General features: G+C 38.1%; 2 protein-coding genes across 8 annotated transcripts in view; one reads left to right on the top strand and one right to left on the bottom strand.

Moving 5' to 3' along the window:
- The window catches only part of GTF2E1 (general transcription factor IIE subunit 1), a 36,944-nt gene extending 30,089 nt beyond the window's left edge, over positions 1-6,855 (bottom strand). Inside the window, exons 1-4 of one of the 7 annotated variants that reach the window (XM_081029192.1) lie at positions 6,679-6,855; positions 4,999-5,037; positions 3,966-4,464; positions 1,607-2,084 (exon numbers count right to left, since the gene is read on the bottom strand). In XM_081029192.1, the coding sequence (XP_080885318.1) occupies positions 1,607-2,054 (448 nt within the window). In that variant the 5' untranslated portion in view covers positions 2,055-2,084; positions 3,966-4,464; positions 4,999-5,037; positions 6,679-6,855. Of the gene's footprint in view, positions 1-1,606; positions 2,085-3,965; positions 4,465-4,971; positions 5,101-5,875 lie in introns of those variants that run through there. The other 6 variants (XM_081029190.1, XM_081029188.1, XM_081029189.1 and 3 more) reach the window with 6 other exon arrangements.
- RABL3 (RAB, member of RAS oncogene family like 3) overlaps positions 6,576-13,806 on the top strand; it is a 29,003-nt gene continuing 21,772 nt past the window's right edge. The window contains exons 1-2 of the mRNA XM_081029252.1: positions 6,576-7,010; positions 12,826-12,917. Of these exons, the coding sequence (XP_080885378.1) occupies positions 6,965-7,010; positions 12,826-12,917 (138 nt within the window). The 5' untranslated portion in view covers positions 6,576-6,964. The remainder of the gene's footprint in view (positions 7,011-12,825; positions 12,918-13,806) is intronic.

The raw sequence follows: 13,806 nt of genomic DNA, 5'->3' as shown, positions 1-13,806 counted from the left end.
ACTGATACAGTAGTGGAATAACTGCCTTTTAGAAAATGTCATCAAATTAAATAAGAATCAAATGATGAAGAAACGTAGTAGAAGCATATTACTTTAGATTACACTAAAGCACCTTCCACTGCAGTCAAGAGTGATGAAGACGACCCATGTAATACCAACATGAAGAGAATCACAAAACCAGAATCCAGAACTCCTTTAGGAAATCTATTCGAGTAAATAGCAAAAGACTTCTTTCCTAGTCTACTTTGAAAGAGGAAAGTTGTAGCACACTAAAGCAATTCTTATACTCAAGATGGTTAAGATTTTCTTACAATCAAGATCCCTCTTCGTTAAGTCCTTTCAAGGTTAATAGTTACATTCAGACAAACTAAACATTTAACTCAAACAGGAATTCTCTAAATGACTTTTTATCCAAAATGACTGCTTCTCAGTAAACAAAGAAAAAAAGTCAGCTATCCCTTGCTCTTTTTATTAATAATCTTAATTTATATTGGGATTACTTCTCGTTTTCAAAATTAATTTTAAAATTATTTAAAATGTACAATACATAACATACAAAAATTAAACGTACACAAATCTGTAATTTTTTAACAATAAAACAGTTTGTGTATAAGTTTAAATTACATTTTTCAGATAGTTTTTTTAAAGGCAGATCTATGAAATAAAAAAAGTAACCTATACTCCTGAATTCATCCATAACAAAGGGACAATCTAACATAACAGTATTGACTCTTTCTATAGATTTTTACTTCTAGAAAATAATACAAAATTGATCCACTGAGTAATTAGCAAACTAGACAGTCTCTTTGCCAGTTTACAAATGACAAGACAAAATAACTATGCAACCCACCACTTTCAAGTTTCTCACGTTAATGCTAGACATATTGCATTTTTAGAAAATGCATGTTTTGTACATTCTGTGTTGAAAAGAAAGATCCTTAAAACTAAAGTATTTAAAATGAAGCAAATTACATATCTCATTGACAATTCTCTTTCACTAATGAATGACTAAGAGACTAAGTATCTACTTGTTAACATGGAAAGGGTGCCCCTCTTATTTCATCTGGCTAACTCTCATCTTTTAGGTCTCAGCTGTTGCTTCTTCCAGAGGCCTTTCCCAAATCCAGATTAGATGCCCTAGTTGTGTACTCCTGATAGCACTTCACACTTACACTAACGAAGCACTTAAATATACTGTATTTAACTGTCTGCTAGTGATGGGCACAAGTAGGTGCTCAAATATTTGTTGAATGAAGGAATCAAAAGTAAAGTTGTCAGAATAGCCTCAAAGTGATGGAGACCCTTCAGATTAGGCCGCAGCTGTAAATAAGGGGTGGAGGTGGGAGCAGAAGTGGGAGAGCTATGGGTAGAATACATCCCCTTGTGAAGGAGAAAGGCTTTGCAAGAGCTTCTAAAAGTAGTATGACAGTGAAACAGGAGAGTAAGACTAAGAAAGACTATATGTTGACTCACACCAATCTATTCACTTTTATAACGATACACATAATTGTTTTAAAAATTAGATGAATCAGTTTAAGAAAAAGGATACATATTTTATATTCAAAAGTTACTTAAAATAACAACTGATAAAGTGGAAAACTCTCACCTGTCACAGGCTCAAAGAGCTGATTAGCTTCTAAGTCTGTAAAAGTACTACTACAGACAGGACATTTGAAGGAAGCCCGGTTGGTGGAATCTCTCTCATCAGTTTCAATCCTCCTTCTCATGTGGTCCAGTTTGTATTTTACGACATTAACAAGAGTTCGATAATTGATAAAATAATAGTTATGGCGAGTGGTTTTCCCATCCGCAGCAGTCTCTACCCTCATTCTGCATTTGATGAACTTGTCTCCCTTTAAATTATTCAAAACTGATCGAAGTTGTTTCCGATCAAACTTGAGCAGCTCCAGCATATCCTCCTCTTTCACACAAGGGTTCCGGATCAAGATGTCCAAGGCCAAAGCGTGTTCAATGCCATAAAACCCCCGGATCACATACTTGGCCAACCTCTTCAACGCTGCAGGGACCTCGGTGAGGACATCTGGGTCTGCCATCTTTAGCAGCAAACTTCAACTTTAAATGTACTGAATTCAGAAAAAAAGAGAAGATTATCTAGGCATAATAAGGTCATAGCAATCATTTTAAATCTAGAATAATCAACCCATTAGGTAGCTACCACTATTCTTGGAGTGCCACAAACGTACTCAGAACACTGCTTTAAAACACTTATACTGCCTAAGCATTTAACAGAGTACAAGATTTTCCTCTAAAGGACATAAAAGATTACACCTAAAAAGATTGACATATTTCTTAAATGATCTACATTCATGATCTACAGTGTGCTTGATTCCATAAATTAACTTATTATTTATATCAATGATACATTGTACCAAGCACACTTTATTTCAGAAAGACACACAAAAAGAGCTAAATGAAGTCTCACTATTCTTAATGCTATAGATCTTTAGGAATGCTGGAAACCACCTCACCTCCCCCGGCTCCCCCCCCCACCCCCCCCCCCCACTGCCAAGAAATCTAGCAGTTAGCATATCCTTAGAGTGTCTTTATTTCTTGAGTAAATTTTTTCTACCAAGATAGATTCTAGAATGTTTTACATAGTCATGCTCTCACAATAAAATCACAATAAAATAATAAACACATAAGTAATCACCAGTTGGGGGATTTAGCAAAATTACTGTTATAAATATGAAAGAAACTAAAAACTAACACTTCGATCCAGACAGCTTTATCAACTTTGCAAAGTTAAATCTGATGACCAATTAAATAAACACCATACAGTCCTTAAAAAGAAAAAAAAAAAAGCCCAAGATGTCCTTAAATACTGGACCCCTTGCAGTAAAAAGCAACTGCAACTATACCCAATTTTTATGCCATGACCCAGAAAGCTGACGTTTAGAAGCCCAAAATGGCAGGGGCTAGACTTTCCTGTGATTGTTAAAAAGCCTGGGCTTTGGAATTCAGAGTTAGACAGTCTGTGTTTTAGTAGCTGTATGATCCTGAACAAATCCCTTAAACCACCCCAAGCCATACTTTACGCTCTGTGAATTCAGGATAATAACAACTATTTCGATGAAGTTGTTGTGATGAATAAATGAGAACGTAAGAGGTGTACTTGTTAGTAAGGATAGCTTCCATATCAATGTCATATGTCCCAAACTAAAAATGGTCAGGCTATCCACACAGACAATATCAAATGAAATTCCCTATACCATAGGGAAATTTTAAGAGACATTCCATTGAACTATTTCAATAGGGAATCTCACTGTTATTAAAACTAGTTTCCACTGAAGCTTTTATTGAAAATCAGTGGTTATCAACCCTATCAGATTGAATACCTCTTTTTATAAGAAATATTTTTATAATCACAGTACTATATTAAAAAATATTCCCAAATATCAAATCTATACACATAGTATTTGGGGAGGAAAAATATAATGTCCTACCTGTAATAAAGAACAAATAAAAGGGAAAGTCAGTTATAATAAAATATGTATTTCATATTGTAAATACCGAGGCATGACTATATACACGAGATACAGTAGCACCAAATCTATGGTCCCAGAGCCTTCCTGTTGTCCCAAGGCTCAAGGATAACCAGCAAGTACCTGGGTTCAACACCAAAGTAGTATCATAGCATACTATCAGATGCATTTTGTTCTCCTTTCCAATTTGGTCTAGACATCGTGCATGAATCCGGTTTTGGCTTGTTTGTTTGTTTTTTACATGCTCAACAATTGGCGGCACACAACATATGGCTTCAGAAATACCCAACAGACCAACGAATGGCAGACAAACGTCAAAATAACCTATTTTTCCAGTATTATTTCCTACTATTGCATTCCCCTCCCTGACCTCCCATTGCATACACTCCATCTTCCGGAACCAATGGTTCGTAACCCTGGCTGTTAAGTATTATCATCTGGGGAGAATTTAAAAGTACTCACCTGGGCCCCATTCCCAGAGATTCTGTTTCAGCTGGTCTGGGAGGGTCAGATTAGGCATCATCTTATTTTAAAAGCTGTTTAGGTGACTCAACTAGAAAAAGTCCCGACCCCTGCTCCAGACAAATCTGGTACCTGACTATAGCATGTCCTGCCAATGTACACAGCGCATGGGGATAACCCTGCGCCATTTACTCAGCCTGTTTCCTTTGCCTGAAACACCTTAGGGAGTCCTGAAGATTTGAGCCAGGGAGTGATGTGAGGTTCCTGCAGTCCAATAGTTTTGGATTTTGAATCCCAGTTCCATTTCTTAGCCAGCCTGTGGCCCTGGAAAATCCTCAGTCTCAGTTTCCTCATATATAAAAAGCGATTAACAGTGCCTTCCTCATAGAATTGATGTGTGGATTAAATGACATAATTCATGTATGTCATTGCTGCTTGCTGCTTTCAAGGCTGACATCATAAGAGTTCCATTAAGTACTGGCATTCATAATAAGAGCCCCTACGCAGAAAAGTGACAATAATATGAGAAATGGCCTGAAGTAAGTGAAGATGGAGGCATTAAGGAAGTATTAGGAGCTGTTGTAATCAAACCTGAGCTAAGAAAGATAGCAAAAAAATTTCAAGAATGAAACTTATTACAGAAACAAAATAAAAATGAGGATCTAGTAACATACTGGAAATGGAGTAAGAGGGAAAGAAAATTTTAAATATTTGTTTTTTAATAATAGTTTTATTGTGGTTAACTACACATAAAATTTACCAATGAACCATTTTAAGTATACAGTTCAGTGGTATTATACATTCATATTATTGTATAACTATCACCACCATCCATCTCCATATATTTCATCTTATAAAAGTGAAACACTATACCCATCAAACAATATTTTATTAAACAATAACACATAGCTATTTGTTTTAAGCCAGTGTAACTAGGAAAACTACTACTATGGAAAATTGGTTAATGCCTGAATAGGAACAGGTTTGGAAGAAATGAGGGATTCACTTTTAGTTGCCGACTTTGAGGAAATACCGTAGAATGGTCCTGTGAAGATGTCCATCCAGCAGGTAGCTGCACAAATGAAATCGAAGCTCAGGAAAACAGCCATCTTGTTCAAAATCTCTACATTGTAAAATCTTCCTCCCTGACAATGCCTTCTCTTCCATCACTTGTATTTCCCCACATATGCTAACCCTCCTACTCAATCTCTGGATTCCTTAAATTACTTAGGTCAGAGGTCTCTAACTGGCAGCCTCTGCTATACTGTCTGACCCAAAGACTGTTGAAAATTTTCTGAATTAGTCGTCAACATTTTAAAATAGTGGGATCTCACATAAATCTCAATTTTCAGCTCCTCTTGAAAATTGGAAATATCTGAGGAAAAGTGAGACCATGTTCCCACATGGAAACGGTAACCTGCAGCTGAAAAGCAGCTGTCACTTTTAAGCAAAGAAAGAGCTTGGCTGGCCTCTAGAAATTTTTAAGTGTGCGACCTCTTAGGGCAAGCCTTTTTTCCGTCTTTAGCCTCAGAGGCTCAGTCGCCTCCCAGTCTTACCTACCTCCCTACCCAGCACAGACCCCCAAAGACAAGTTGCTTGTTTTTAAAGCATAGATATTCTAATCATACAATCACTGAAGAACTACTGTGTACCAGGCACAGTTGCAGAAATAAAATTTAAATGAATGCATTCTCTGCACCGTCTACCCTTGTCAGCCTCATCTCAATTCCACGTGCCACACACGCCTTCCCCACTTCCGGCCTTTACACATGCTGTTGTCTCTGCTTAAACTTTCTTCTCCTAATAATCCTCCAGAGCTCAAGTGACAGTTCCTCAAAGAGACCTTCCCAGATACCCCTTAGTAGCTTAGTATTAACCCCTTTCACAAGTTCCCATAGCTCTTTCCCAACCTTCTTCGTTGCAGTGAATAACCTTGTAATTCTCCGATTACTTCTGACACCAGGAACTCAATCTTGTTCACCACTGACTCTCCAGCATCCAGCACAGCTAGTCAAATACTTCCATAAAACTTTCAACAGATGTCCTAAGCACGCGTTCTTCCATCATGCCCACCCGGACAGCTTCCCCCCAATTTACGTCCTCCACTGCTGCTTCCAGAGTTAGAAAAAGACAAGCTATCGGAAACCCTCTTCTTAAACTTGAAACGGTTTTAAGCAGCAGGGAACAGGATCAAATTCGCAATTTTAAGAGATTATGCTGACTGCAGAGTGTGAAATAAAAGGAGAAAGGCTAGGATGCGGGGTAGGTCCAGTTAGATTTTTCTCAGTATACCGCTACTCCAGTTGTGGAATAACTTGGATCCTACCCATGTCAATGGTTTTCTCAGTCACCATGTCGCATGGCACTGTCCACGCCTTCAAACACACAGCTGCGTGCATACCACCGCGCACGCGGGACCCCGCGGCCCTCCACGAGCCGGGTTCCGTACCGTGCACTCCTCCCCACTGCGAGACCCCAAGTTTCCTCGGACTCTGCCCGCCGAGTCCAGGGGCCACACTCGGCGCCGCCAAGCCCGTCCTACCCGAGGTCGCACACGGGACGCTCCGGGGTCAACGGTTCTTTGGAGGACCCAGTCAAGAGAATAGCTAAGGGGAGGAGGGTGGCTAAGGGCCAGGAGCGAAGAGGAAGAGAAACCCTGAAATGCGACTCCGGGCCAGGGAACCGAGAACAAGGAACAGGGAACGAGGTTTACCAAAGCGAATCCTCGAACACTCCCACTACAGCTTCCCTCAGCGCCTCAACTACCGGCTTACACGTGTCACGCCACTCGAGCGACAAAGAAAACGCGTTATTCCTGCGACCAGCTTTGGAAACCACCCGCTACTTTTAACCAGGCCGGCCAATCAGCACAGTGAAGCCTTCAATCAAGACGGTCACTCTCTGATTGGTCAATGAAATTGAGGGCTCGGCCCTCCATGCCCAGCTCTGATTGGCCTACAACCCGGAACTGGTGTTAACCCCAGGGAGGCAATGGCAAGATGGCGTCCCTGGATCGGGTGAAAGTCCTGGTGTTGGGAGACTCAGGTGAGCTGCTTAACCCACCTCTGGGGCTCCCGATACTTTTGAAATATCCGATAACTACTACTCCCCCTCCCCCCCGCCCCGCAAACTAACTGACTCCGATCCGGGGCTGAAATCCCTCCCAAGGCGTAATGACTACACTTCCCAGAGGACTTTGCTCTGTTTCACGAAGCGGTGGCGTCGCGCGGATGGGGGTCGTGGAGTCCCGGCCCTTCTCGGCCTTCGCCTCTTTCCACGTCAATCTCCTGGGCGATCGTAGCCCAGTGTATATTGTCAGTTCCTTTTATTTAAAAGATATGCAGACATTGAGCATTGTATTGGGCGCCGGGCTAAGACAGAAGTTAGGACTGTGCCTTCAAGAGTTTGTTTATTAAGGAAGTCAAACGTGCACTTCAAAAAAAATGACTCTTCTGAGTGCTTTGCATATATTAACTCACTTAATCCCGAGATCAGCCCTATTACACCATTTCACAGATGAGAAAAAGTGAAGCAGAGAGAGATATAAATGACAGAACCGGTTTGAACCCAGAGTCCACGTACTTAAACACGAAACTATATTATGAAATGAAATATCGACTGGTAGTCCTGTTTTACTCTCCCCTGGGCTTCTTGATTTCTTTGTTCTCTCTGATATTAATTGAAAACCTGTTAACGTGCTAGATTGTAAGAAATAGAGAAATTAAGATAAGGGCCATATTATGTATTAGCTAGAACTTAATGCTGAGCCCAGTTTTGTCCTAAGGTTAAAATTCTTTTGACACCTTGGACATTTGAGAACTAGAATTGAATTCTGCATTTCCTCTTCTCAACTTACTATCTTTTCTCACCATAGCCTCCACTCCTATGCTCCTTAAGAACTTGGAGTAAATGCTAACCTTTCAGTTCATAGATGTGCTTTTCTGGAGTTGACCTTTGAAAGTGTGTTGTGAGCAAAGACATTGTGCCAGGTGCTTAGAGATGGAGAGCACTTACCCCAGAGCTTGAAAACTACCTTTACGGCACTGAAGAACATTGTCTGATTGAGGAGGAGGTTGAGAACATTTTCACATTGCCCAAAGATTATTTACATTACAAAATATTTTACAGAGAGCTTTATTTAAACTTCTCTTTAAGTTGCATTATGAAATTCTATGAATAAAATCCAGTTCTCTCGCTTAAAGTGGTGCTGAAGTTAATTTAATAAAATCACTCAGTTTTACAGTTGAAGAAAGTAATGGTGCAGATGTCTAAAGGGATTCGGTAAGAATATCACCAAGTAGGACTTAGAACTGGAATACAGAGCTAACACATCATATATTGAAGTGGATGTTCTCTCTTTTTTATAATTCCCTTTTCTATTGCCTCTAATAATCCTTTCATGTTACATATTATTGGAACTAGTCGATTTTTTTTTTCCCAAAAACTTATGTAGTTACTACATAGCCGGCACTGTATTAGGTGCTGGGGTTCTAACTGTGGAATCAATGTGTTACATACGAGGGTTGAATTGACTGCTGCATTAAATGTGGAAAAGTGATCAGGCAATTAATAAGCTTTTTTTCATTATAATTTAGTTGTAAAAGAGAAGACACAGCCATATCCATCAGAAAGTGATTGATCTTGTCACACAGTCACTAATGTTAGATTATGTGTGCAAAGTCAATTGCCTTTTTATCGGTTCCCTTTTAACAGTGATTTGCTATCTGACAGGTTAGAACATACTTTTTACACTTTGTCTGCCTTTGTATTCAAACTTCAAAGTTTACTTTTGAATAAAGACTTATTTCCCTCATGAAATCTTACAAGGATTTCACAAATACATAAAAGAATGACTTGGGATTTAGAGATTTGTCTTGTATCCCATAGAGATATTTGATAATTCAGTAAGGAATCCTGAAAGTCTCACTAAAATGTACGTACCAACTTCTCTTTGTTGCTTCAGACATAATGGATGAGCTTAGTACATTACCAACAACTATATTTGGAGTTGGTATTTATGTAATTATATTGGGCCTTTTACCCCCTAGCAAATCAATGCATTTTTAAATCTATTATAATTTAGTTCTAATGGTGAAAATAGAATCAGAACCTCCCACAATTCTTAAAGAAATGGATAGTTAACCATTATTTCTGTTACTTCAATTTTTCTTACTGTTTAGAGTTCATCCAGTGTTAACTAACTCTTACCACTCAAAGCAGTTAATTCATGGAGAGTTATACAATGTTACTGCATGCAGATGCTTACTCTGACACAGTTAAGCTTAACTGGAAGCTGAAGCCTTGCACCAGGCTGATAACTAAATGCCTGGATATATACCTCCAATATACGTAAACAAACTTACATTCAAACACAGAAGTCAACAATATGCCCTAAAGATCACAGAGATAATGCAATAAGTACAGAGACAAAGCTATGTTTGTGTACACAAAAATCTTAAACGTCTGTTTGCAAAAAATAAATAAATAAATAAAAAATAAAAGGGAAACCTGGGGAAATATTAGGTTGGTGCAAAAGTAATTGCAGTTTAAAAGGTTAAAAATAATTGCAAAAACCGCAATTACTTTTGCACCAACCCAATTACATGAGACAGCTAATACATAAAGAGGCCATGTAAATGGATAACACTAAAACCCAGTAGATAAGTAGATAGATAATTCATAAGAAAAGAAAGACAACTGATTAGCAAAGATGATCATAATGTATATCTTTACCAAGGGGTAAAGAAATGCAGACTAAAGCAAGATGTCACTTTTTTTCCTCATCAAATTAATAAAGATGAAAAAAGAAAATAGATGATATTGTTGAGATGCAATAAGACCTTACTGTTTATAGAGTTCATCCAGTGATGCAGGCTTATGTGTATGGCTGATGGCAGAGTAACCAGATGAAAGTTGTCAGTATATATCAAGAACTTTAAATGATTATTTCCTTTTACTTATTAATTTCACTTCTGGGAAGGTATACTAAGGAAATAATTTTAATTTTAAACAAGTTTAAACAGAAATGTTTTCTTAGCATAGTGAACATTTCGGAACCCCTTAAGTATTGAATAAGGAGGGAAGGGTTAAATAAATTGTTATGTCTGAACTACATTGTAGACATTTAACATGTTTAAGAAGATTCTGTAATAACATGGAAAATTTTACTCACTAAATAAATACTAATTAAGGCCCTGTTCTGAGTACTAGAAATTAAAAAAAAAAAAAGATGAGTAAAACCCAGTGCCAATCCTCAAGAAAATTAAAACTAAACAGAGTGAATGAAACCTATAAACAAACTAGTGTAATAATCTATTTTAAGTGTTCTATAGAAAAATGTAGAAGGTACAGTGGAGACCCTGAGGATGGTGGATGATGTGCTTAGTTCTACCTGTGTGGAGTCAGAAAAGATTTTATAACTAGAATGATGCTGAGTCTTGACAGATTAATTCACCAGGCCAATGGAGGAGAAATGGAGGGGGGGGATGGGTAGAATATTCCAGACAGAACCAGCTGTGAAAACAAAAGCTTATGTTTTATTATTTTTTTAAGTGCACTGTATATGTTCACAATAACAACCTGCTTACAGAAAAACCCTGCTTATGAATAACTATGGATAGTGCCAGGTGAGTACTAGGCTAGTCAGGGAAATCATTTCTTCAATTATATAAATGTCTAACCACTATGCTGTACACCTGAAATTAATATAAAATAATATTGAATGTCAACTGTAATTGAAAAATTTTTAAAGTGGGGGAAAAGGAGAAGGAGAATAAGAGGTCCAGATTTTCAGGTATAAAACAAATAAGTCATGGGGATGTAATGTACAGCATGAGGAATATAGTCAATAATATCGTGATAGCTTAGTACAGTGTCAGATGGTTGCTGGATTTATCAGAGTGATTACTTCATTGGGCGTATAAGTGTTGTATAACTGGTGTACACCTGAAACTAATATAATATTGTATGTTAGCTATATTTTTAATAAAAATATTTTTAAAAACAAATCAAATAATATAAACAGGGAAAAAAGAAAAACCGTGCTTATGGAATTAAGTAAACCTGCATGTTGACAATAGTGCTCGTCAGGTGATTTTTCCCTTTTTTAAAAACACTTTCTAGATTGTCTGTAAATGTAACTTTATAATAAAAAATAAACATAAATGATAAGGAGGAGAGTTCTCTTTTTCCAAAGGGTAAAGCTAGGCCATGTGGTTGGCTTCCTTTTAAAAATCACTGTCTGAGGGAATTGGGGTATCTAAATATGGAATTCTGGAATGGTGAGTCCTGGTCAGTGACTTCGTTCAAGCACAGTCTCAAAGACCATCTGACAAGGTGCTATGGAAAGGTTCTCTCAACTTACAAATGGCAAATAGACATATGAAAAAATGCTCAATATCACTAATCATCAGAGAAATGCAAATAAAAACCACAATGAGCTATCATCTCACCCCAGTCAGAATGGCTATCATCAACAAGACAAATAGCAACAAGTGTTGGAGAGGCTGTGGAGAAAAAGGAACCCTCATACACTGTTGGTGGGAATGCAGACTGGTGCAACCGCTATGGAAGGCAGTGTGGAGGTTCCTCAAAAAATTACGAATAGAATTACCATATGACCCAGCAATCCCTCTCCTGGGTATCTACCCAAAGAATTTGAAATCATTTATACATAAAGACATGTGTGCTCCAATGTTCATTGCAGCTTTGTTTACGGTGGCCAAGACATGGAAACAACCAAAATGTCCTTCGATAGATGAATGGATAAAGAAGTTGTGGTATATATACACAATGGAATACTATTCGACGTTAAGGAAAGATGATATAGGAACATTTGTGACAACATGGATGAATCTTGAGAGTATAATGCTAAGCGAAATAAGTCAGACAGAAAAAGCAGAGAACCCTATGATTTCACTGATATGTGGTATATAAACCAAAAACAAGACAAACAAATGAGAAACAAAAACTCATAGACACAGACAATAGTTTAGTGGTTACCAGAGGGTAAGGGGGGTGGGGGGAGGGAGATGAGGGTAAGGGGGATCAAATATATGGTGATGGAAGGAGAACTGACTCTGGATGGTGAACACACAGTGGGATTTATAGATGATGTAATACAGAATTGTACACCTGAAATTATGTAATTTCATTAACAATTGTCACCCCAATAAATAAATTTAAAAAAAAAAGGTTCTCTCCACTGGTGTCAAGATAGAGGATGACCTCTGAAATTTGTTAATATGCTACATTTCTAAAATAGGCAAAATAGATGAAATTGTTCAAAAGGAAAGGGATTCATGCATAAGAAATTGTCTTAGACCAGTAGTTCTCAAAGGGAAGCCCCTGGACCAGTCGCACCAGCACGACCAGGGAGTGTTAGAAGTGCAACATCAGACCTGCTGAATCAGAAACTAGGGGCAGGACCAAGCATTCTGGTTTTAACAAGCCCTCCATGATTGTGATGCACAGTTCTTTTTTTTAAGAAAGGGTTTATTTTTTTTTTTACATTTTTTTTTTTTGCCTTTGTGTGTGTGTGTGTGTGTGTGTGTGTGTGTGTGTTGAGAGCCCACTGGCCCATGTGGGAATCGAACCGGCAGCCTTCGGAGTTAGGAGCATGGAGCTCTAACCACCTGAGCCACCGGGCCGGCCCGTGATGCACAGTTCTTGAGAACCATTTTCCTTGACCATCTATTTATTAATAAAGCTTATTAAATGGTTGGTATGGTGCGACACCTTTTAAACAACCATGTTTTACATACCGTTATGGCTTATTTTCAGTCATACTTTTGCCATAATAGATTTCAGCATGTCTTTTGTATCAGTACATTGTTTTTGTTTTTTGTTTTCTCTTTTACAGGTGTTGGAAAATCTTCACTAGTTCATCTTCTGTGCCAAAATCAAGTGCTGGGAAATCCATCGTGGACTGTGGGCTGCTCAGTAGATGTCAGAGTATGTTTCCTATATTTAAGTTTTTTAGTAATCATGTTAAAGATAACTCATTTAAATTATATAATCAAATTACAGTACTGTGGTCAAGACTAATTAATGATATTATAATAGCTGGGCTTTATTAATCACCTACTCTGTGCTACGCATTATGCCAAATGCTTTACCTGTCTTTGCTTGTTTGATCTTTTTTAAATGGTGAGATATAGCTGCAGAAACTAAGGCATACAGAAGTAAAGTGACTTGACCAAATTCACTCAGTGCGTAACAAGCAGAGTCAAGATTTGATCCCCATTAGTCTGATTCCAGAGACGTCAGTTTTAATTACGATGCTATATAGCTAGAGTTCACTTTACCTGCTCCATAAATAATTCTGCCTAAGCCTTTGTCACTAAGACATCCAACTTTTGCCTAGAAATTTATTACAAAGGCAAAAGCTTCTGGAGCCTTATGTCTACGTGCTCTGTTCTACCTCATATTTAGTAAACAGGTGCAGTTTCCACTGATTTCCCAGATATCTTCCCAGATATTGCTAGTGTTTGCTAATTCCAGCTAGTCCTGTCCAAGTGTCTCTTCTGCTGGCATACCTCTCTCCATTGAGTTAAGAAATAAATAGGGAAGGACTGGTGGTTGGCTAGATTGACCGTCATTTTTCTTCAGTTCTTTGAAGCTATTGTTCCACAGCCTGCGACTTATATTGCTGCTAATTAGAAATCTTCTGTCAGCCTAGCACTCACTTGCTCGCTCTCTCTGTCAGTCCTTCCCTCTCTGAAATTCTAGCTCTCTGATCTTGTCTCTTTCTCTTCTCTCTCACTCTTGATTTGTTCACCTTTTTCTCTTTGTCTTCTTCTTTGCATCTTCAAGAAACAGAAAATAAGTCTGTGTCCTACTT

Source organism: Rhinolophus hipposideros (genome assembly GCF_964194185.1).
Source record: "Rhinolophus hipposideros genome assembly, chromosome: 2".
NCBI lineage: Eukaryota > Metazoa > Chordata > Mammalia > Chiroptera > Rhinolophidae > Rhinolophus > Rhinolophus hipposideros.
Note: the sequence above shows the minus strand (reverse complement) of the source record. Positions and strands in the feature narration are given on the sequence as shown.